Source organism: Trematomus bernacchii, unplaced genomic scaffold (genome assembly GCF_902827165.1).
Source record: "Trematomus bernacchii unplaced genomic scaffold, fTreBer1.1, whole genome shotgun sequence".
Lineage (NCBI taxonomy): Eukaryota > Metazoa > Chordata > Actinopteri > Perciformes > Nototheniidae > Trematomus > Trematomus bernacchii.
This window is the reverse complement of record NW_022987605.1, coordinates 1,203,883-1,225,842: the sequence shown is the minus strand read 5'-3', so window position 1 is coordinate 1,225,842 and position 21,960 is coordinate 1,203,883. Positions and strand designations below refer to the sequence as shown.

At 41.0% G+C, this 21,960-nt stretch overlaps 1 protein-coding gene across 1 annotated transcript in view; it reads left to right on the top strand.

Annotated features, from left to right (window-relative positions):
- Positions 1-573: 573 nt before the first annotated feature.
- frem1a (Fras1 related extracellular matrix 1a) overlaps positions 574-21,960 on the top strand; it is a 60,423-nt gene continuing 39,036 nt past the window's right edge. Inside the window, exons 1-16 of the mRNA XM_034130900.1 lie at positions 574-662; positions 4,845-5,228; positions 7,979-8,073; positions 8,162-8,472; positions 9,635-9,831; positions 11,419-11,742; positions 11,823-11,931; positions 12,011-12,142; positions 13,692-14,036; positions 14,126-14,268; positions 15,463-15,659; positions 15,749-15,839; positions 15,931-16,098; positions 16,194-16,402; positions 18,284-18,377; positions 18,499-18,751. Of these exons, the coding sequence (XP_033986791.1) occupies positions 4,986-5,228; positions 7,979-8,073; positions 8,162-8,472; positions 9,635-9,831; positions 11,419-11,742; positions 11,823-11,931; positions 12,011-12,142; positions 13,692-14,036; positions 14,126-14,268; positions 15,463-15,659; positions 15,749-15,839; positions 15,931-16,098; positions 16,194-16,402; positions 18,284-18,377; positions 18,499-18,751 (2,911 nt within the window). The 5' untranslated portion in view covers positions 574-662; positions 4,845-4,985. The remainder of the gene's footprint in view (positions 663-4,844; positions 5,229-7,978; positions 8,074-8,161; positions 8,473-9,634; positions 9,832-11,418; positions 11,743-11,822; positions 11,932-12,010; positions 12,143-13,691; positions 14,037-14,125; positions 14,269-15,462; positions 15,660-15,748; positions 15,840-15,930; positions 16,099-16,193; positions 16,403-18,283; positions 18,378-18,498; positions 18,752-21,960) is intronic.

Here is a 21,960-nt window from a genome sequence, read left to right as displayed (position 1 = left end):
TGTATCCATACATTCATTTTGTACTCAAAGTGCTCCAGATTGATGCATTTAACTTCAACATTTAAATGTGCTAAATATATACACTGCAAAAAAGAGGAGTAAAAGTAGCTCACGACTTGTTTTATTTTTTGAAAGTAGCTCTCATCCTAAAGAAGGTTGGAGACCCCTGGTTTAGAGCATAGAGGACATAACATCTTCTTTTTTTGTTTCCTGTCTTCTGGTGCAAAACCCTTTTTTTATACCACCTTCAGATTTCCACCACTTTGTGAAGACTTGCAGGTTATGAATCCTTTTATAAAGTACATGAGGTCCATTATCTGTCCTTTGGTGTTTCCCTTCCATTAGAGCACTGTGGTGGCTTTTATCTTTGCCCCTTTTCTGTTCAATAATGACAAAGCTGTTTCTTGGACCACCAGGCACTTTGGACAAGACTTTGATCTCAGAGCCCGGTGTTTGTCTTTAGGTTTTTCCGCTCCGATTACTGATCCCACAGCAGCAGCAACAAGAGGAGGAAGTACAACCCCTCACTCATCTCATTGTGCTGTGGGTGGAGTTTGTCCCTGAGGAGCGAGCAATAGTCTGTCAATGAGGGAGTTGCAGTGTAAAGCAGAGGAGAGCGGACAGGTAGTGAAGAAGAAGAAGTGCCAGATGTCAGAGACCAGGTAAGGACATGTCTATATGTGCAGATCTCTGCTGGGGACTTCTCTTGTTTATGGAAAATGTTTCCTTGTCATTTTCTTTTGTTCCCATGTATTTTTTCTGAATTACTTGAATCAGATTCATCTGCATGGTATTTAATGAACACAGCAAGACATTTGTTTTTAAAGAAATGTGGTCTCAATCATCAGTGATTTAAAGTGAAAAACGTTTTGAAAAAGCACATACGTGCTCTTTTGTTTCTCTAGCTGTTCCATGGATTGGTGCACTAAACATGTATCACACCACAGCTCTGGTTTCTGGAAGTTAGGGAGTATTTGGGAGCCTCCCGAGGTTTCTGTCTCACACTCTGGACTCTGCTTCTGGACGGCAGCCAAATGCTATCCTCTCATGTTTTCAGCAGAATGCCTTCTTCTTCCCCGATGGTCCGTCTTTCTTTGAAAATTGCTGGCTGCTAAGGACCCTGTCATTATTAAGATTAGAAGAAGAAGCTGTGAATGGATATAACAGGCATTCCCAGCTGTGGAGGAAAGCCACTTGTTAAATGACACATCACATTCCCTCACAGCTGTGTGTTTTGTGTTCACTGACAGTTTGTGTGTTGGGATAGGCAGGATATCATTCTGCCAGGTTAGGGTAGGGTAACTTATTATGAGGATGGATTTATGAGATGTTATTTGACCTTCGCAACTTTGGATTTACGCGTGCGCTTGGTGGAAGACACAGGAGCATATATTTGGTTTCTTCAGTGGTCTTCCAATTTTTTGTCTTGAGTTTGGCAAGTAAATGTTTGGGAAAAGTGAACTGATGCACTGATCGTATCAACTCCATTTTAATGAAATGATTTCGCCCTAAAGCTTTGCTGTCTTAATGCTTCTGTAACCAGACCTTGGTAGATTCCATGTAGTGCCACAGAAAAAACGTTTTCCCAGTACGAGAAGAACTCCTTTTGAAATCTGTGGAGTACTCGGCACTGAAAAAACATTGACTTTAATTAAATGTATTATGGGAGCAAATGTCACATAACTGTATTAGGTTGGTTGAAAGCAATAACATTAAGTTGAAATATAAATATTATTGGTTTCAAAAAACTCATACAGTATGTGAAATGATGACATAATACATTGAATTAAAGTCAATGTTTCAGTGTGTGTGTGAATCAGCTGGAGAGAGTGGTGCCGTACCCCCCTGCCCTGATGTTTTCTTTAGGTCTGGGTTAGGGAGTGCATGTTGTACTACCACAGGCTTATGGTATGTAAATGTGGTCTGTCATTAGACACTGAGCAGATGCTGAGCCTCCTCCTGAAGGACATGTCAGAAAACATCTCACCCCTGACGTGAGGTTAACCCAACGGGAAGGTGGTGGTCCTCTTCTGTCTGGCTAATCCACATCACCCAACATGTCAGGAAATAGGACGGCTTCCCTGGTTTGTTGACATACTCTATTGCGACTGTAACATGAAGCCCTAACAAAACAGGAAGAGATCAACTGCAAACATGGAGAGGAGCCTCCGAGTCCTCCAGGCAGCTTAACATGAGGACCTTTCCCAGCACCCCCATCGTCTGCAGCCCACCCACTGCCACTCACATCAGTCTTTAACAGGACAGATTGGGGAGGCCTTTGTGACCTTACACTGACAGTTTGTTATCAGTGAGTTCTCGTGTGACACAATGCTGCAGACGTGTTATCTGCTCAAATCTCAGCTGGACTTTGGTTTGCTCTACATTTGCCTATTTTAGCATCTCCACACTGGCTTCCCCTGCGTTTTAGACTTTAATGATTACTTTTAAGACACATTTGAGCTTGTCCCTGATTATATCACTAACGTCTTACCTGAATGCAGCCTCAGATCTTCCGGCAGCAGTCTGTTAATTCTAGGTTAAGGGTTTCAGAGGACACCCTTTGGATTCAGGCTTCCTTGGTTTCTTCTTTCAAATCTGTCTCAAAACACACTTTTTTAGATGACATTTTTCTCGAACTGGTCCTTAAGATTTACTTTTTTTTACTGTGTTTCAGTAATTAAAACTTGGCTTATCATTGTGTGTCCAAAACTATGCATTAAAAGAATCAGTCAAACACTTCTGGATGTTTATTGTTTGGCTCTCGGTCAGTGTTCAAGTTGAGTTCAGGGCTCTGTGCTGACCAGTCAAGTTCTTCCACACCAAAATCCTTTCTTTATGGAGCTTTTTTATATATCATGTTTTACCAGGAAAGGACCAAACCAGAACTTTTGACACAAAAAATAAAACTTTTGTCAAAAACCTCCCTTTGTTGAAAATTGTAGGATAATTATCTAATAAAAAGTATCTATTAAACACAGGCCAAATGAGGATTCTTCAAATACTTTTTGCAAAAATGCAAAACTTGCAGGTTGACTCTTTTGATTCAGCACAAAAAAAAAGCTCAGATGAATCCACTGTACGCTAGCGACCCATCAACAAACAGCAGGCAGACCAAGTAAGAGCTGATAAACAGTTGGACAAATCCCAATATATGCTTTTAGTGCCCTGTGCCACTGGATGTGTGATAAGGACACTTTTTGCTACTATTTGAAAGGCGGTTGTCAGCATTTAAAGTCCTGTTTTTACACTCAGCTCCTAGAACATGATCTTTCCGGTTCTCTGAAGACTAGCATTGTTCATGGGGACAAGCTATAACATGTTCCCCAAGGCAGAGACTGATTATAAGGTGGTTCCTGTTCAAGGTGCTTTCTGTGTGCGGTCTGGAGGCGGAAGTGTTGAAAGAATGTAGCCGAATGACATCTGAAGCTTTTTTTCAAAAACAAAACAGCTACACCATGCATCCTCACCGGGATTCAGGGTGAGATAAGATGAAACTTTATTAATAGCTGTGAAGAAAAGAGAAAAAAGGTACTTAGAGCCAACAGCAAAACAGAAAATAGAATGAAAATGTATAATTGTAACAATGAAAGGCACCCTTAGGTTGTAATAATAATGTTTAAAGAGGATTTTACAGGATGTTTGTCCCATTCTGCTTTTAATAATTATGCAGCAGAGAATGTAAGTCTTCTTTATTGAAAGGCTTAGGGAGACTGTTTATTAATGTCAAAGGTCATTGAGAAACATGGTGTCATTAGAGAGAGCGTGTTAGCCTCGGGGAAAGGCCAGCGCTTGTCCGTAATGAACATATTTCCTGGCAAGCAGAGCAGTCACACGGTGTACAAATAGAGATGTGGAACATGCCTAAAGCTGGTAGTAAAATGCACATCTATTAAAAAAAACAATGAACAACAACTTTGCATTCAGGGTCGTTATCATAAACCAGTGTTTTCCTGTACATGTTTTTATTGGTGCGCATTTATCCTTCGTTTTTTGTAACTCCTTTTTTTCCTGTGGTATTGGCTGCTTATCAAATAAAACATGGTCTTTGTGATGGAACACTGATGTTTGATATGGCTAATGCACTTTTAAAGGCATCACTTAATCCCAAACTCTGCTATCAGCTATACAGAACGTTAGCCTGCTTGTTTTGGTTTAAGGCCTGAAACTGTTAGCAACGTGTTTCCAGCAGCAGGCAGCAGTATCAAAGCTGTGATGATAAACCAACTTGCTGCTAAGTTACATATTGGAGTCAAAGATGGCAACCAGCAGGACTCGGTGGAGATCAAATGTTAGATTCATCAGGTGGACACAAAGAAATGATCATGATCTGTGTCTGCTGGATGTATAAATGAGTTGTTGATGTTAGCCATATTAGCTTTATGAGGGGATCACATGTACATGTTGCTGGTTTGGCTGTCCTCAAGGGACCAAAATAAAATGTGTGCAGTTTTAACAAAATAGTGGAACACCAGAGATCTTACTATCACGTGCCACTTCCCAAAATATATTATATAAAAAGTAATACATGCCTACAAGTCTGTTTACAAAAGGGATAACTATAAATGAGACATTTTGAAAATGATTAAAAACTATGCATAATGTCTGATAGCTTTCCTGCAAATGATTCCATTATATTTGAATTGTCACTTACTACTGAATCTTGTGTTTTAATTTATGAAATGAAATACATTTACATGCTCCCTCAAATGTTGTTTTTGTTTTATTTATTATTTGCTTTAAGAAATGTTATTCTCTCCACCTAAAAAAAGGATCGATAGAGAGTCAGATGTTTTTCATACAAATGAAACATGCCTTTGACTGAAACTCTTTTCATTTCTTCACAGCTTCTGACCGATCATGTGAACTGGTTAAGCCAAAGGGAAATGAAGCTTCCTCTTAAGAGAAATACACCGTGGTTTACTTCATTAACTGTGTGTTTGGGAAAGCTTCAGTTTGGAGCTACTCCTTGAACGTGACGGACAGCGATGGGTTCACGGGGTCTAACACTGGCCTGGACCTGGCTTCCAGTTCTTCTGCTGGGATTGACCTGCTCCTCGCACAGTTCCCTTGTGAAAGTCAATAAAGGTTTAAAGGTGAAACGAGGTCAGTCGGCCTTCCTCCAGGACGGTGACCTGCAGTTCCATATCCCCCGTCAGAAGGATGCTTGCAAAGTGGAGGTGGTGTTAAATGAGCCCATTACTCAACGAGTTGGAACACTCATGCCTCAGGTAATGGAAAGAAACCATTTACTAGGTGTAGTAAAATCAGGATGAAGGCATGCTTCATAGCACTGTTAAACTGCGAACATGTAGGAAAGCATGTCATATATGATTAGTCCTTTGGTGATGATAACAAGGGCTCAGTGCTGGGTGGTACTGTATGCTCCAGTGGCAATATATTATACATGTAATTAACCAGCTGTTTTGAAATGTAATCAGCAAACCTACCTGCATTTCGTGAAAACAAGACGATCCCAGTTTTAAATAGCCTACCTATTTTCATTTTATTTCTTTTGTTATAAAAAACAACTAAAAGCTTGGTTAGGATAAGATGGTTTGAATTGAATGAACTACGTTTACACTTAACTTAATGGTATTTTGAACTACTGCCCTTGACTTTGCTCCGGTCATATTTACTATAGCCACTAGAGTTATCAACCATGTGAATACATTATAAGTGCCTTCTGAACCTAGTAGCAGGTGTAACCCCTAGATTCCACCGGGTCCGTCTGCGTCGTGTTACGGCCGCGTTACGGCCGCGTTACGGCCGCGTTACGGCTGCGTTACGGCTGCACCGCGGCGTTCGCAAAGATCGCGGCCACTCTAGTCAATGGGTGCTATTCCACCAGACGCGTTACGGCTCAGAAGCGTCCCAGAAGCGTCTCGGCGCTGGGCTCCGCTCAAAATAGGATTCAAGTCTATTTTTCGACGCGACGCGAGGCGTTGCAGAGGCGCCGGGCAGGAAGTGGACCGGTCAGAGCATCCGGGCCATCCCCACAATAACCTAATTTTGCAGACCCTATCCCTCCGTAGTCTTTCAAGTAGGAGGAGAAATGCCAGCGTTCTCCTCCGGTTTACAGGCACTGTGTAAATTATGTATATAGAATAATTATGATGATGAATGCATTTTTTTACCACTAAAATACAGCAACACATCTTTGATTCATGTCGTTTATAACTGGGATATTACAATTATTATTAACTTTGTCTGTACAAAGTAGCCTGTCCAGGAAATATGCCCAAATCAACAAAAACTGCGAGCCGACATTTAGAAATGGATAATCTAGGTCTCTTAAGTGTTAAGCCTAATGGTTTAAGCAATGTTAGGCTCTCTGTACACTTGGGTTTATGTCTGTCTATCCCTTACACATCTGGCTTGGAGATATATTTTCATTTCTCAAGTCTTTTATTGAGACCTGTGGAGGCCAGGCAGTCTTCTCTCCAATGACTCCATGCTGACACATACAGTGATCTGTTGAATGTCAGGAATGACTTATGGTTCATGCTAAAAGGAAAAAAGTTAAGTATTAAAGTTGAATCATGCCATTAGTATGCACACAACAAAGTGACATGAATCATGAGTTTAGTTATGAGGAAGTGACAATTAATGTACACTGTTGAATTCAACTATTAGTATGATTTGAGACAGTTTGTTATTAACATTTGATCAGGTCATCATCTGCCAATAAGCCTTTTCATTCAGAACATTGAAAACTGTGTACTGTAAATATATTGAATTGTGTTCTTGCTGGTGGAAAAGACACATTTCATGTACTTTGGACCTAATGTGTTCTGACTAGAAGACTGTTTATGTTATGCTAGCAATTGATTGCAATTAACAATTTTAAATTATATTGAATTAAATTAGTTAACACTGTCTCTATTTTCTCAGTAAGTACAGAAAGAAAACGTTATAAAAGGTTACGGAGTATAGAGGGAGTATTTCAAAATGACTGACCTGTAATACATTATTACTTTAATATCTGTTTTGCTATTTTATTGTTCCTTGGCAGATGAAGTGGTATTTAAAGGTGGGGTAGGTAAGTTTGAGAATCCGGCTCGAGATACACTTTTTGTTATATTCCATGGAATGCTCTTAACATCCCGATAGCAATGAATATCTTAAGTGCTTTGACAAAAAATCCATAAAAAAATATCATCTGTGGAAGCCGTAGGACTGTAAAAAGCACGACCAAACATTTTAGCCGGCCCGGCTAAAATAACTGGATGGCCTGCCTGCCTGTCAGCCTTCCATCTGTGCACAAACTTATCTCGTGCCCTCATTGGTCATGTGCACGTTCGTGTGTGTTGGAGGAGGGGCTCTGTAAGGAAGTGGCAGATTTTCTCCGGTTGTGTATTTTCAAATTCTAGCGATCTCGAGCCGGTTTCTCAAACTTACCTACCCCACCTTTAATGTTACCATGTGGTAAATATGTAATTCTCATCAAAAATAAGCATATCGGAGGTGTAACAAGAACTCAGACCTTTACTGAAGTATAAGTAGCAATACTACATTGTGAACATACTCTGTTACAATTAAAGGTCCTGTATTCAAAACAAAAGTTGTGGCATCAAAATATACTTCAAGTACAAATTATAATAATGAATGCATTAATGTCAATGAACTTGGTCAAGGTGTGGATTATTTAAATTACTTTATATACTGCTGGGTAGCTTAACCTATAATAAAACATAATGATTTATTGGTTGATTTTTTATTCTGACTAGTAACTACATTTGTAAAAAGGATTTAGTGGAGTAAAAAATAAAAACAATTCCTCCTAATTGTAGTTATGTAAAAGTATAAAGTAGCATAATTTACAAGTACCTCCAAATTGTACATGTACATAGTTACATTCCACCACTATCTACAATATTTTGTGAAATGTAAACAGTTAACTTTGCTAAGCCATGTACGTTTGCATATAATAGTAGCTGAGTTACTCATTACATTAAAATGTCTCCCTTTATTTGTGCAGGTATTTGATTGCCACTATCTGGCTGATGAGGTGAAGTATGTCCATAATGGCTGTCCATTGTTAAAGGAGGACGATGTGAAGCTGCGCCTGTACAGGTAGGCTGTCCTTCAAATAGGAAACATATGATCATATATTATATATCTTTCTTTCATGTTCCTGACCATGTGTTTTTATTTTGACCAGGTTCACAGAGACAGAGACATACATGGAGGTGTTTTCTCTCCATGTGGACATTATTGAACCTGATTGCAGCATCATAAAGCTGGGGCCAAAGTTCTTGGAGGTTCCTGAGTTCTACAGCCTCTCTGATGCTGTGAATGGCAATGTGGTGTCCTTCCACTATGAGAAGAGGTCCAGCCTGGAGTGTACTGTCCATATGAGTAACTATGACACCCACCTGCCAGCCCACGGACAGCTGGTGACCGGAGAGCCAGAGAGAGCTACTGTAAGAGGGGACGAGCCGGAGAGCTTCATCGACCTCCGCCAGCAGCTAGGTAACATATGCTAACTTCATCCATCGATAGAAAGAAAATCCACAAATAAAAAATGAACTTGATTCAGAAATAACAGCTGGTTAATAGAGCGGTGCAGTGATGACGTATTTTTGTAGGCCGACCCGGAAGTAAGCTGCGCATGGGTTCCCTCGACAAAAAAGCACAATGGGATTTCTCCATAGGATTTTGGAATATTGTAAAAATAATTTTCGAATCATAAATCTATCGATCATATATCAGATTAGATTTATGATTCGAAAATGATAAAAGTAGGGTAGACATGTGGAGATGATCCGGCTGAACAAAACATGCATTTATCAAACAGGTTCGTTTTCTACAGATTTAATTTTTCAGCCGGTTTAGGGGGGTTAAATTAATAATGCAATCTGTTACAAAACAATTAAATGTCAAAAAATGCCATCAGTAACCTAATCTGACGATCAAAATATAAAAGTAATGTAACCTGATTACTTTCCATTATTTTTGGATTACCCTAATATCATATGCAATGCAATTTAAAACAAATAGAACATAAATAACAATGAGACGTTTTTTTTACTTAACAATGTAACCTTAGAAAAGAAGAAACCAAGATATTTCATATAAAAAATGTAGTAAGAGTAATAGTTTACAAATGCTTTATTTGAAATGATTCAGAAATAATAGCTGAGTAGTAAGGGTGTTATCATGTATTCTTTGTACTTTAAGTCCTAATTTGTTGTAACAATAAACTAAGCATTATCCTGTAGATGTAGAAAATCAAACAATAAATCCCCTATCTGCAAAATCACATGTGACTTTAACTTCTATTATATTATTATGATGCCATACATGTCTGTTTATATTCAATATCCTAGTTAAAATGTGTTCAGTCCATATGTTAGTGACATGACACACCTATTGTATTTGTAAACTGTAAAGCGAGTAAGATGCTCAAGTATGGATGTGTGTCTGAGAAGAATAAGATGCATACAAATTGCAATAGAATAAAGAAAGTAATGATATGCAGCCACCCAACTACTGATACAAAGATAGCTTGGTTTGGAAACGTTGGTTTATCCCTTTGGGTAAGCGTGAAATCAGTTGAGTGAGCCATTGGTGAATTGGCTGTGATAAGTGAAGATAAAAGAAGAATACAAATCCTCTTGGATTGTGTTTTCAGAAAATAAAGCCAGAGCAATGTGTAAATCTGAGGACTGCCTGAAGGGTCTGAAGCGGGTCAAATTCACAAAAATTCCATGTGATGACTTCCTGATGATGGGGCTGAGGTATCAGCACATAGACCCTCCATCTCCAGACATGGACTACATCGCAATCAGACTGGACCTGAAGGACCTCAGGAGCGGCAGCATATATCAGGTAGTTTGGCTTTTTGTTTTTGTTTTGATAAAACAACTTTTATATTCCTTTCTTTAGTCCTACAATTTGGATTTTACATGAGTGTATTTTTCCAGATCTTATTAGGCAAAAGCAATATTTTGGGTTAACAGTGTCACATTTTTGCTTCAAACATTTGTTGAATGCAGTGGTGTAATGTAACCAAGTACATTTACTCAAGTACTTTACTTAAAGGGGACCTATCATGCAAAATGCACTTTTGTACGTCTTTTATACATGAATATGTGTCCCCGGTGTTCCAGGGAACTCACCAAGTGTCAGAAAACACAACCCTCTCTATTTTCCTCCATACCCAAATCTCTAAAAAAGGGTCTGCAACGGATCTGATAAAAACTGATCCAGATTTGAACACTGTCCTGACGTCAGTAAAGTGGCGCTACGGCTATTGGGCCAACTCTCCACCTATCAGGGGAATGTGGGGTTGGGCCACGGCCGGCCATTGCCGCTCGAAAGCGCTGGAGACGCTGTAGTACATATGCCAGGCCTGTAAGTGGCGCTGTAGTCTGCCACAAAAGCAGCGAAGAAGACTTCCTGCCCATAGTTACCATGGTTACCCTTCTGTTTATTCTCCGCTGTGGCTTTCTTTCTCCCTCCCCGAGGCAAGCGTTTGCTCCCGCTGCTTTAATTCAATGCAATCCCTCCCCGTCGAGGCAAGCACTGTAATTCTCTCCGGTTAGTCCACCAGCAGATGACAAACACCCACCTCTCCGCCTCTTCCAAGGAACGAGGGGACCGTGCGGCAGAGTTTCAGTTTCAGTTTCTTTCGCCGGTCAAGATGTCCGTTAAAGTTTAAATCTTCCGGACAAAATTAGAAAAGTGCCGGTCAAAGGTCTTCTTTATTATTTATTGAGCTTTAAAACAAATGAATAACGACTCTATATAATAAAACACGGAGGACGGAGATCTCTTTTTCTCCCCCTCTTCTGACAGCCCAGCAGCTGATCAGAGCACGTCTCCCCTCTCCTGCAGGGGGGCGTGGTCAGCAGAATCAGACCCGTAGACAGCAAACAGCACATAGAGCGAAATGAGGCATGGCTAAAATGCATGATCTGTTTGGTATTTTGAAAACAGAAACTTATAAATATACCTTATATAGGTATGGCCCTACAATATATCATTTAAATATAGCATGATAGGTCCACTTTAAGTAAAAAAATTGAGGTAGTTGTACTTTACTTGAGTACCGTTCTTCACTAAATATTTTTGGCAAATGTTGTACTTTCTACTGCACTAGATTTATTTGAGATATTTAGTTATTAGTAACTTTGCAGATTTAGGTTGATACAAAATATAAATTGACCCATGCATTATCATATATTATTTTAGATTGAGCTTAATGGTAGTGTATACATTCATCTCAATAATCCCCACCTTTCTCAAGTACAAAATTAAAATCATTAACACATTATTGCACCAGTCACTTCAACAAAATAATTCATATTATATACCTGATGTTTGAATGTGCCTTTTTACATAACGAGTACGAGTAAAGACCCTACATAAGAAATATGTGTTATAAGTTCTGGTTGTTTTGCTTTCTTTGTGAAGTCTGAACAGGCCTGGATTCCAGTCCGGGTTGTTGGTGCGACGCCCAACCAGCCTCCCAAGCCGTCCTTCATGTCCATGTTTATCCTGGAGGTGGATCAGTTCATCCTCACTCCGCTCTCCACTGCTACTCTCGACTCTGAGGACGAGGAAACTCCCCAACAGCTTCTAGTTTTTAACATCACCAAACCGCCTGTGGACGGTTTCATCACCCATCTGTCCGATCACACTCGCCCAATCTCCTCCTTCACATGGCTCGATCTCAACGACATGCTCATTGGGTATCAACCTCCCAATTCCTCACATACCCAGCGCAGGAATTACGAGGTAGAATTGACCTTTCTTTTACAAAATGTAGTTTGGTTTAGTCAATGGTTTCTGAAAATCGTTGTACCCCTCCCATATAGGTGGAATTGGAGGTTCATGATTTTTTCTTTGAGAAGAGCCCATCAATGACGGTTCACATGTCTGTTAGGAATGCAGATACGAATGCACCCAGAGTGTCCTGGAACATGGGTATGTTAGCATCGTCACCTTAAAAACACACAAAGGTCTTTCAAATGCATTGAAGAAATTAAGTTGTTTATTTGTTTAGGCCTCAGTCTGTTGGAGGGTCAGTCTCGACCAATCATGTGGGAGCAGTTCCAGATTGTGGACAACGATAACATAAATGCTGTTCGTATCATCACTGTGGACGGCCTGCAGCACGGACGGCTCACTGTCAGAGGTATGAACACGACTGCCAGTGGACACAGGAAAAACTCATATAAGGCCAGAAATCAAAGTTAAAGTACATTCCTCCAAGAATCTGTCTGTGTATGATGCAGATTTGTCAATATAATATGAGTTGATGCATCAGCAGGCACGGTGCCTTAACTATAAGATAACAGTGACAAGGTTTGAACAATGGCATGATTATATTGTTAATTAACCAAATCATATCCAGTCTTTTCACAGCATTTAAAGGTCCCTTATTATACTCTTTTTCAACACTATATTATAGGTCTCAGATATACGCACAACATCTCTAAAGTGTTTGGCTTGAAATACATTGCATAACATTGCATTTAGCTGACGCTGTTGTCCAAAGCAACTTACAATAAGTGCAATAAACCATGAGGATTCAAAGTCAGAACAACAAGGACATTTCTGAGTGCTCCTTTTTATTTTATTTGACCCAATACCAAACAGATCATGCATTGTAGCATGTAGCTGCGTCAGCCAATCGGCTTGCTACCCAGGTACCCTCAAAAACACGCCTGTTTGCTATACTGGCTCCTAAATGGTGGAATGAGCTCCCCATTGACATCAGGACAGCAGAAACTCTGCATATCTTCCGTTGCAAACTGAAAACACATCTATTTCGAGTGTACCTTGGCAATTAAGTTATTGCTGGAAGAAAAGAAAAAAAGAAGCACTTGTTGAGTTTATTCAGGTCTTATAACTGATTCACCAGCGCTTAATATGGTATGATCTTGCTTGAAGTGATTCAATTCGATTATTATATCTGTACTTTCCTTGTTGTTCGGTGTTTGTTTCTTTATTGTTTTTTCACTTATTGTAAGTCACTTTGGAAAACAGCGTCAGCTAAATGATATGTAATGTAATGTCATGTAGTATGCCATAAACCCCTCTCTTTCAGCCCTGTTCCAATAGTGCTGATTCTGTGACTGTCGCTTGAAATGCTAATGAGCTGCTGCTGGCCACGCCCCTCTGAGAGATTTTTGGTTAAAAAGAACACAATGCTCTAGTGTTACTAGTTGGTTATTAGCTGGTGGTTACACAACCCAAAAAACATAGTGACATCACAAAGTGGCCAAATCTCATTAATTCATTTTCAGACAGGATTTTATATAGATGGATCAGGAGAAAAGGGGAGAGAATATTTTTTCCTGAAACTTCCGAATCTCTTAACGTACTGGGGAAAACATTTATGTATAAAAGACATAAAAAAGGATTTGCATAATAGGTGACCTTTAAAACAGCAACATTCTAGATACAAATCTGACAAACATGCACATTGACTTCAACTTTCGCGAAACCAAAATGTGTATGTCATTCACCTATACGGGACCATGACAGTGCCCACCGCTCCAGAAGAATCCAGAAAAGTCAGCTGTATTGCACATTCCACTTTATATAATCCTGCTCAGTGGTAGTATAAACTGCTCAACAAAAGTGACAAGGTTTACGGTTTAAAGACGGGAGTCGATTGTACAAATAAGTAGTGGAAAACCATCAAGTCGTTTTATTTGGTTGTTTCATTTAAAATCCAGGGGGAAAGGGCTTCATGTTCACTGTCAATGACCTCAAAGCGGGCGTGGTTCGCTATCACCACGATGACAGCGACTCCACCAAAGACTTCATCATCTTCCGCATCACTGACGGCCTCCATCAGACTCGACACAAGTTCCCGATCAAGATCCTGCCGAAGGACGACAGCCCTCCGTTCCTCATCACCAACATGCTGCTGGAGGTGTCTGAGGGCCAGCTGGCTCTGCTCAGAGGCTCCACCCTCCAGGCCTCAGACATGGACTCCAGCGACGACTACATCCTGTTTAACATCACCCGTCCCCCTCAGGCAGGAGAAGTCATGAAGATGCCCCCAACAGGTCTCACAGGTCAGAAGATGGATTGTTTCACTATTTATCCTACATGGAGTTTGTTTCTGTTTCCTAACCAGGTCACGTTTTCATTGTTTTTAACCCAGGTTATCCTGTCAGCCACTTTCTGCAGAAAGACCTGTCTCAGTCCATGGTTTACTATCGTCACCTAGGAAACAAGGTGTTTGATGACTCCTTTGAGGTGGTGCTGTCAGATTTCCATGACCCCCCCAACCTGTCAGAGCCTCAAGTGGGTAACATACAGTGCTGGAAAGTAACATATACTGCAGTACTGTACTTAAAGGTAGGGTAGGTAAGTTTGAGAAACCGGCTCGAGTGCGCTAGAATTTGAAAATACACAACCGGAGAAAATCTGCCACTTCCTTACAGAGCCCCTCCTCCAACACACACGAACGCGCACATGACCAATGAGGGCACGAGATAAGTTTGTGCACAGATGGAAGGCTGACAGGCAGGTAGGCCATCCAGTTATTTTAGCCAGGCCGGCTAAAATGATTGGTCGTGCTTTTTACAGTATTACGGCTTCCACAGATGACATTTTTTTATGGATTTTTTGTCACAGCACTTAAGATATTCATTGCTATCGGGATGTTAAGAGCATTCCATGGAATATAACAAAAAGTGTATCTCGAGCCGGTTTCTCAAACGTATCTACCCTACCTTTAAGTACATTTATGAGATACTTGTACTTTACTTGAGTATTGTCAATTTATGCTACTTTGTACCACTACATTTTAGCAGCAAATATTGTATTTTTTACTCACTTACATTTATTTGACAAGATTAGTTATTATTAATTAAAAAATGTAATCAACTAATCCATTATGATACTATTATTGATGGAGGAACCTGGCAGTATAACAAGTCATTGAAGTTATTTTATCCTTAACCAACTGCAAAAATAACTTTGGATAACAAGTACTTTTAGATGTCATACATAAGTATACCATTTTGAATGCAGGACTTTTACTTGTACCACATTTTTTCTACACAGTATATAACTTTGACTTAAGTGTAAGATCTAAGTACTTCTTACAGCACTGGTGGGGATAGTGGTCCAGGGGTTCAATAACACACTCAATGAGGCAGGCAGTCAAGCTTTATCTTCGGAGGCCAATGTATTTATTTGCAATTTAGCTAAGTTTGTTTACAGATTGATAGCTTCTGCTAGTCCCGTTCACTTCCATATATATACTCCATCACTCGCCACACACGTACCACCCTCTCTCTCTCTTGAATGGATAGGCGCCCTTACTTTGCTTGACCCTACTATTATAACACTAGCATGGCTAAAAAAGAGGTAATGAAAAAATCCATTGGAAAAAACAGCTTTGGTCTAGGATTTGTAGTATTACTATTAAATTGCATTACAGTATTGATTGATTTCGGATCCAGTGATCTATTATGGTTTCATGCGGTGCAGGTGGTGATGGTGCACATAGAGCCTGTTCCAGACCAACCACCCAAAGAGGTTCCTGGTTCCAGTCGCTGTGTTGTGATCAAAGAAACAGAAGTGGTCCATATAACACGGCAACAGCTGCACTTTGTAGACCAGGAGTCTCCAGACAGTGAGCTCACTTTTACGGTTACAACTCCGCCTTTCTTCACTGGTCCTCACAGGTTAGTATGTCCTCACCTTCTGAAAATTACAAGGGAAACCAGCGTGAAAACCTTTTGTGTAATTGACATTCTGTTGTCTTCATGAGCAGCAGGCCTGATGCTGGGAGGTTGTTTTTAGTCGACAGTATAGCCAAATTCTCCAAAGACTCCAACGCACCAGTGCTGAGGCTCTTCACACAGGTACACATTTTAGTTATTTGTTTACGAATACATTATAGGTACATTTAGTGAGACTCATCCAAATAAATCTTTATTTTTATGTTTTTTCCAGCATGCAGTGAACTTCATGAAAGTGGCCTACATGCCTCCGGTCATGGACATTGGCCCTTACCCTCAGTATGTACAATTTGTTCTCTCTGTCACCAACCACCTGGGCAAAACAGTCACTGGGATCTGCTTTAACATCACTGTGGTGCCAGTGGACAACCAGCCGCCACAGGTGAGGGAGAATATTCAATGTATTGTATGTGTTCCTCATTTCTTACGTCGATATGTTTGAATATCTAGAAAAAGTGTGGATACGTTCTGTTGTAGGTTATTACCAACCCTCTGACAGTAGATGAGGGAGGGGGTGGCTGGATCGGGCCTGAACATCTGCGGCTGTCAGACGTGGACTCCTTGGAGGAAGCCCTGCAGGTGGTGCTTCAGAGGGACCCGCAGCATGGAGCTCTGCAGCTGGGGGGCCTCCCACTAAAGCCAGGCAGCGCTTTCACTGTGCAACACGTGAAGAGCCTTAAAGTGAGGTCAGACATCATTTGTTTGTTCATTTCATGTGGGATTCACAACGCAAAAATGGAAACACCTTTACAACACATGCATAGAATTGTATAAACTCCTCTCTATGGAAGCACTGACATTCAAGTGGGAAATCAATCTTGTTATACATATCTAAATTGATCAAAAACGGTTTTTTTGCCTAGAATAGGTGAAAAAACAGATTACACATGGAAAATCATACTAGGTAACTGTGGCGGGAATTTATTTATCAAATGTGGATAGAGAATCAAACCATTCAGCTGTCTTTGTCGTATTGTATTTCTTGCAAGAAAGTCCAGTCAGTCATACAGAGAGCATACAGTCTGCAGAGTGAAAGACAAGAGTAGAGTTTGGGTTGCATATAATAACACAGAGAGAGGAGAAAGGGAGGGGGGAAGCTTGGGGATAATGAAAGGAGCATTTAGGAAGTTAGGGAGTTAGGGAGGCCATATCAGGATGTTCTCAGTTCACCTGAGTTGAAGGTCATACTGTTGGTGCACATAGAGTGAAACTAACAACATTGCAACAAATCTTCTTAATACGGAATTTTCCCAAGTTTAGCTAAGAAGTGTGAGAAGTAGCAAATATAGATAAAGGGTTTTTCCTCCACAAAAGCTCCACTACCTCTATTTCTAAATTGGGCAGACCATTTTTCGCCTTCCGAAAAAGTATAATTAAACCTGGAAAAAGGAACATAGAAAGATTATAGTAAAACACTTTTTTACTTAAAGTGGACCTATCATGCTATATTATAATAACATAGTGTAGGACCATACCTATATAAGGCATATTTATACTTTTTTTTTTTCAAAATACCAAACAGATCATGCATTTTAGCCATGCCTCATTTCGCTCAATTTGCATTTATATAGCCCTATTTTTGCAAGGGCTGATTCTGTGAGAACAGCACCACCTACAGGCCTGGCATATGTACTACATCGTCTCCAGCGCTTTTGAACGGCAATGGCCGTGGCGGTCTCCTCCTGATTGGTGGAGTTGGCCCAATAGCCGTAGCGCCACTGTCCTGACATCAGGACAGTGTTCAAATCTGGATCAGTTTTTATCAGATCCGTTGCAGCCCCTTTTTTAGAGATTTGGGTATGGAGGAAAATAGAGAGGGTTGTGTTTTCTGACACTTTGTGGGTTCCCTGGAACACCGGGGACACATATTCATGTATAAAAGACGTACAAAAGTGCATTTTGCATGATAGGTCCCCTTTAACACATGGAGAAAACTGTTATGACTGTGTGACTTGACTCTCAGGGCTCCAACAAATCTCTGACACTGTGTCAAAATAAACTGAACACTAAAATGTACACATGGCTGATGGATTGCATTTGCCAAGTTGTATCTCACCCTCATCAGAATCAATTGTCAGAAAGCTCTGACCCCTAGATGGCAGTACAAAGAGAGCCTTAATGTATATTCAAGTTAAAGGCTATCATCTCTAATGTGCTAGCAATCAAACTGACAGAGCTAAAAGACTGGTGAATATTGGACTGCCATTAATCAGCTTCAGTGTTGAAGAGTAACTAACTACATGTACTCAAGTACTGTACTCAAATACACATTTGAGGCACTTGAGTATTTTCATTGTATACTACTTTCTCTACTACATTTTGAATTTCACATTTTTACAAACTAAATATGTTATTTTACAATGTATAGATAAAACTATCCAACATTATATTTAAACAACTAAAACCAAAAGTGGGTTAACAGAAAATGTATGGAATTAAGAAGCCATGCAACAGCAATGAAATACCAAAGCTGTGTAGAACATTCATTTAATAAAATTCTTACATCAAGCGTTCAGTTTATTTCATCACTTAGCAAGTCTTAATGTTGTCTCTCATTTGTCAATCAGGTACAAGCACGACAGCTCAGAAACTTTAGAGGACAACATTGAATTTACTGCAACAGATGGCACCAACTCGGTCAGTTTTGTCCTGCAAGTGAAGGTAATAGAACTGGACAAGCTTTTTGACCTTAAATTCTGTGTTCTGCTTTACAGTAAGAAAAACGTCAGTGAAAACTGAACCATTCATTGTTTAACTAAACTGCCTTGCATGTCATCTGCAGGTGATGCCTATCAATGATGAAGTCCCAGTGTTGGTTGCTGGTTTGAAACCTGTTCTCAGCTGTGCAGAGGGACAGGAAGTGGTCATCACAGCTGAGTATATCTACGCTGCTGATGCAGACAGTGACAACAGCGGCCTGACCTTCCTGATCGCCCGACAGCCGTACCATGGTGTGGTTCTCCGGAGCTCTGTGGTGGTGGATCGCTTCCTACAGGCAGACATCACTGCAGGGGTCATCAGCTACAGACACACAGGTTGGTGAACGCTAAAGTGCTTATAGCTTTTCTTTGGACCAATTTACAGTATTACTGCTGCACATTTCAGGTACTTGTACTTTACCTGAGTATTTTCATTTTATACTACTTTATACTTCTAATCCACTACATTTTGTAGTCAAAAGTTGTACAGAAAAGTAATTGGAAGTCATTTTGCTTCTTGAATGCGAAGATTTGCTGCTTTTGCTTTAAAATATTTAAAGTACTTTACATTTAGAGTTTTTCTGCAATTAGGCGCTTTCACACCGGAGTACTTTTCCCAGGAATAGTTCCGATAGTTCCTGGGATTTTGCGTTCACACCAAAAATATCTGGAACTAGAACTTTTTTTCGGGAACCTTTTCACCCCTTTTCAGTCCCTGCTAGAGAGGTGGTACTTTCCTGGGGAGGAAAAGGTTCCAATTTCTGATTGGCTGGGCGAATTGCAAAACCACGCCCCGTAAAACTCAGAAAAGTTTTGGTGAAGCCGCCATTTTATTTGCTCGCATTAGCATTAGCATTAGCCCAGCGCACCAACGGAGAGAGACTAACTTATGGCAACACAAAAGAAAACATGGGAGCGGTGGAGATGAGGAGGTGTCGGCGCTTCTGGCGATTTACTCGGAAGGCTTCAGTAGAAGCTGCTGGGAGTCCCAGCGGCTTCTACTGAAGCCAGTCCCCAACTCCGGGGACTTCCGGCCGGGGACTTCGGGCGGCAGTATACACCGTTAAGTTGTTTGCGGCCTGCCAGTAAACCCAAAGCAGAAGAAGAAGAAGTGACGTCAGCGGCTTCATTTGCGTAATCCTCCCTCTGGGACTTATAGGGTGTTTCTCAATGTCAATGACGCTTCCTTGGTAGGACATGTCTTCTGAGTCAGGTCCTTCAGAGGCTAGGCAAGAATCCTTCCTGGCAATCGGAGAACGAAGAATGGAACAGGCTAGCAAGTGTGCAGGTGTGCGTCATATTAAAGGCCCCGCCTTAAATTGAGCGCGATTCGTTTGAAGACTCATAACTGATCTGCGAAGATCGAAGATGTACTTGAGTAACTGTATTTTGTAAAAATGATCATCTCTCCAGGACAGAACCACTAAACTAACATAAAACGTTCTCCTTCTGTTTGCAGCCTTGAAAAAGTCCTGGAGGATAAGCAGCCATAAGAAAATCATAAAATCCCCATCACCAATCAATAATAACATTTGTATTCATATCATACATAGCACACCTTTTTTACACAATTGGTGCACATTGTAGCATAAACCACAAATATCAACAAAAGAGGCAAAGTCAAAACAAGGTTCATTTTAATTATTTATTTAGATGAAAAACATTCTAAGGTCTCATTCAAACCGAATAGTCCGCTTCTCTGACTACAGTTTGTTTCATTTTTCAGAAGGTTCGGTTTGCGTTCACACGGGCAAAACTCAAACGGACTATAAACTTTAAACACAAGTCATGTGCACATTTACTACGCAACTGACAGTGGTGTAGTGGGGATTTTCTTACTGGGTGTACAATTTTAATTAGGTCATCCCAAACAATGCCACAAGTGCGCATTGCACTCACAAAACGGGCAGACAGGTCTACAGAAACTACCGGTATGCTTAGTCCTACTTTAGTTACTGTACTGCAAAAAGCAGACGGCGCTGCGCTCAACACACACACACACACACACACACACACACACACACACACACACACACACACACACACACACACACACACACACACACACACACACACACACACACACACGCACACACACACACACACACACAGACTCAAAACCATGGACACACCGGCACATAAGTTACATAAACAATGTATAGGCCTAAATTGCATAAATGCTTGAGCTACAGTATTTGCATCTAATCAGACACCGCTGCTTCTCTCTCTCTCTCTCTCTCTCTATCTCCACTTTCAAAATCTATTTAAAACTCATAACAAACAAACAAACAAAATTCCCAAAGTTGTCCTGAAATTAACTTATTAAATGAACGAAACGAAAAATATAGCCTACCTATGCAAACAACATTGAATCTGGACTTGAAAGTATTCTGATTAGGCCTAGCCTACATTGCAAATAAGCAGACAGCGCTGCTTCTCTCCCTCTCCCTCCCTCCCTCTCACACACGCACGCACGCACGCACGCACGCACGCACGCACGCACGCACGCACGCACGCACGCACGCACGCACGCACGCACGCACACACACACACACACACACACACACACAAACACGGCGCTGCCCTTCACACACACAGGCTTCAAATCATGGACTATAAAGAAACAGTAATAAGCAGCGGCACTGCCTAAAAAATCAGTGTTACTCACCGTTGTTGATGTCAGTCAGAGGAAACGCCACAGTGGGTCTGGATCCTTGCGAGATTCGGCTGCAGCCTGTCGTGTCCTCTTGTCTTCAGCTGAGCGATGTCGTCTCAGCGAAGTTGTCACATATCCTGTCGGATCCCACTGGGTTAGAGGTGGCCCATGTAGCTTGATGGACATCAAGGTGGATACCCGTTCAATCAGCAACCTGTTTCGCGTTGGGGTGATGATCAGTCTGAATCCCCTTTCACATTCTGCCGTGCTGCATGGTATGAGTCTAGTGCAGTTCATCAAGGGCCTGAGCTCGGCAGGTGTAGCATCGTCCACAGTGCTCTCGACAAAGTCTCGGAATGCATTTATTACACTTACAGTCGGCAGCCTGAATCGTTGGCGCAGTTCACTCACTTGCACCTCTCCATAGCCAGGCGGCATGGTCTGAGCTGGTGGCCAGTTGTCGCGTTCCAGGACTTTTACTTGAGCGAGCAAGTTAACATAGTCTGAGTCCGACTGGGCCTGCGAGGCTGCTCCACGAGATGATGCAGTAGTGAACATTCTATGGCTAAGGTTGATGCTTAGACTCCGGAGAAATTGTTGACCATTGATGGTGATGATTTTGGAGTTGTCTGTGAGCACAACTGTGCCCAGTCTGCCTTCTGATATGGCATTTTCAGCTGCAAGGACCTTGGTCCCAGGTCGCTCCCCCAGTCCATTGATAAAACGAATGCTCTGGTGGATCAGTTTGTCGGCGTAGGCTACTGATGTTGTGCGCTTTTGCAAACATTCTGACAACAGGGCTAACTCATTCAGTGTATCACACATAAGCGCTAAATCTAAAAGAAACTGCTTTGAAGTCAGCCGCTTTAACGGACCTTGATACAGCTTT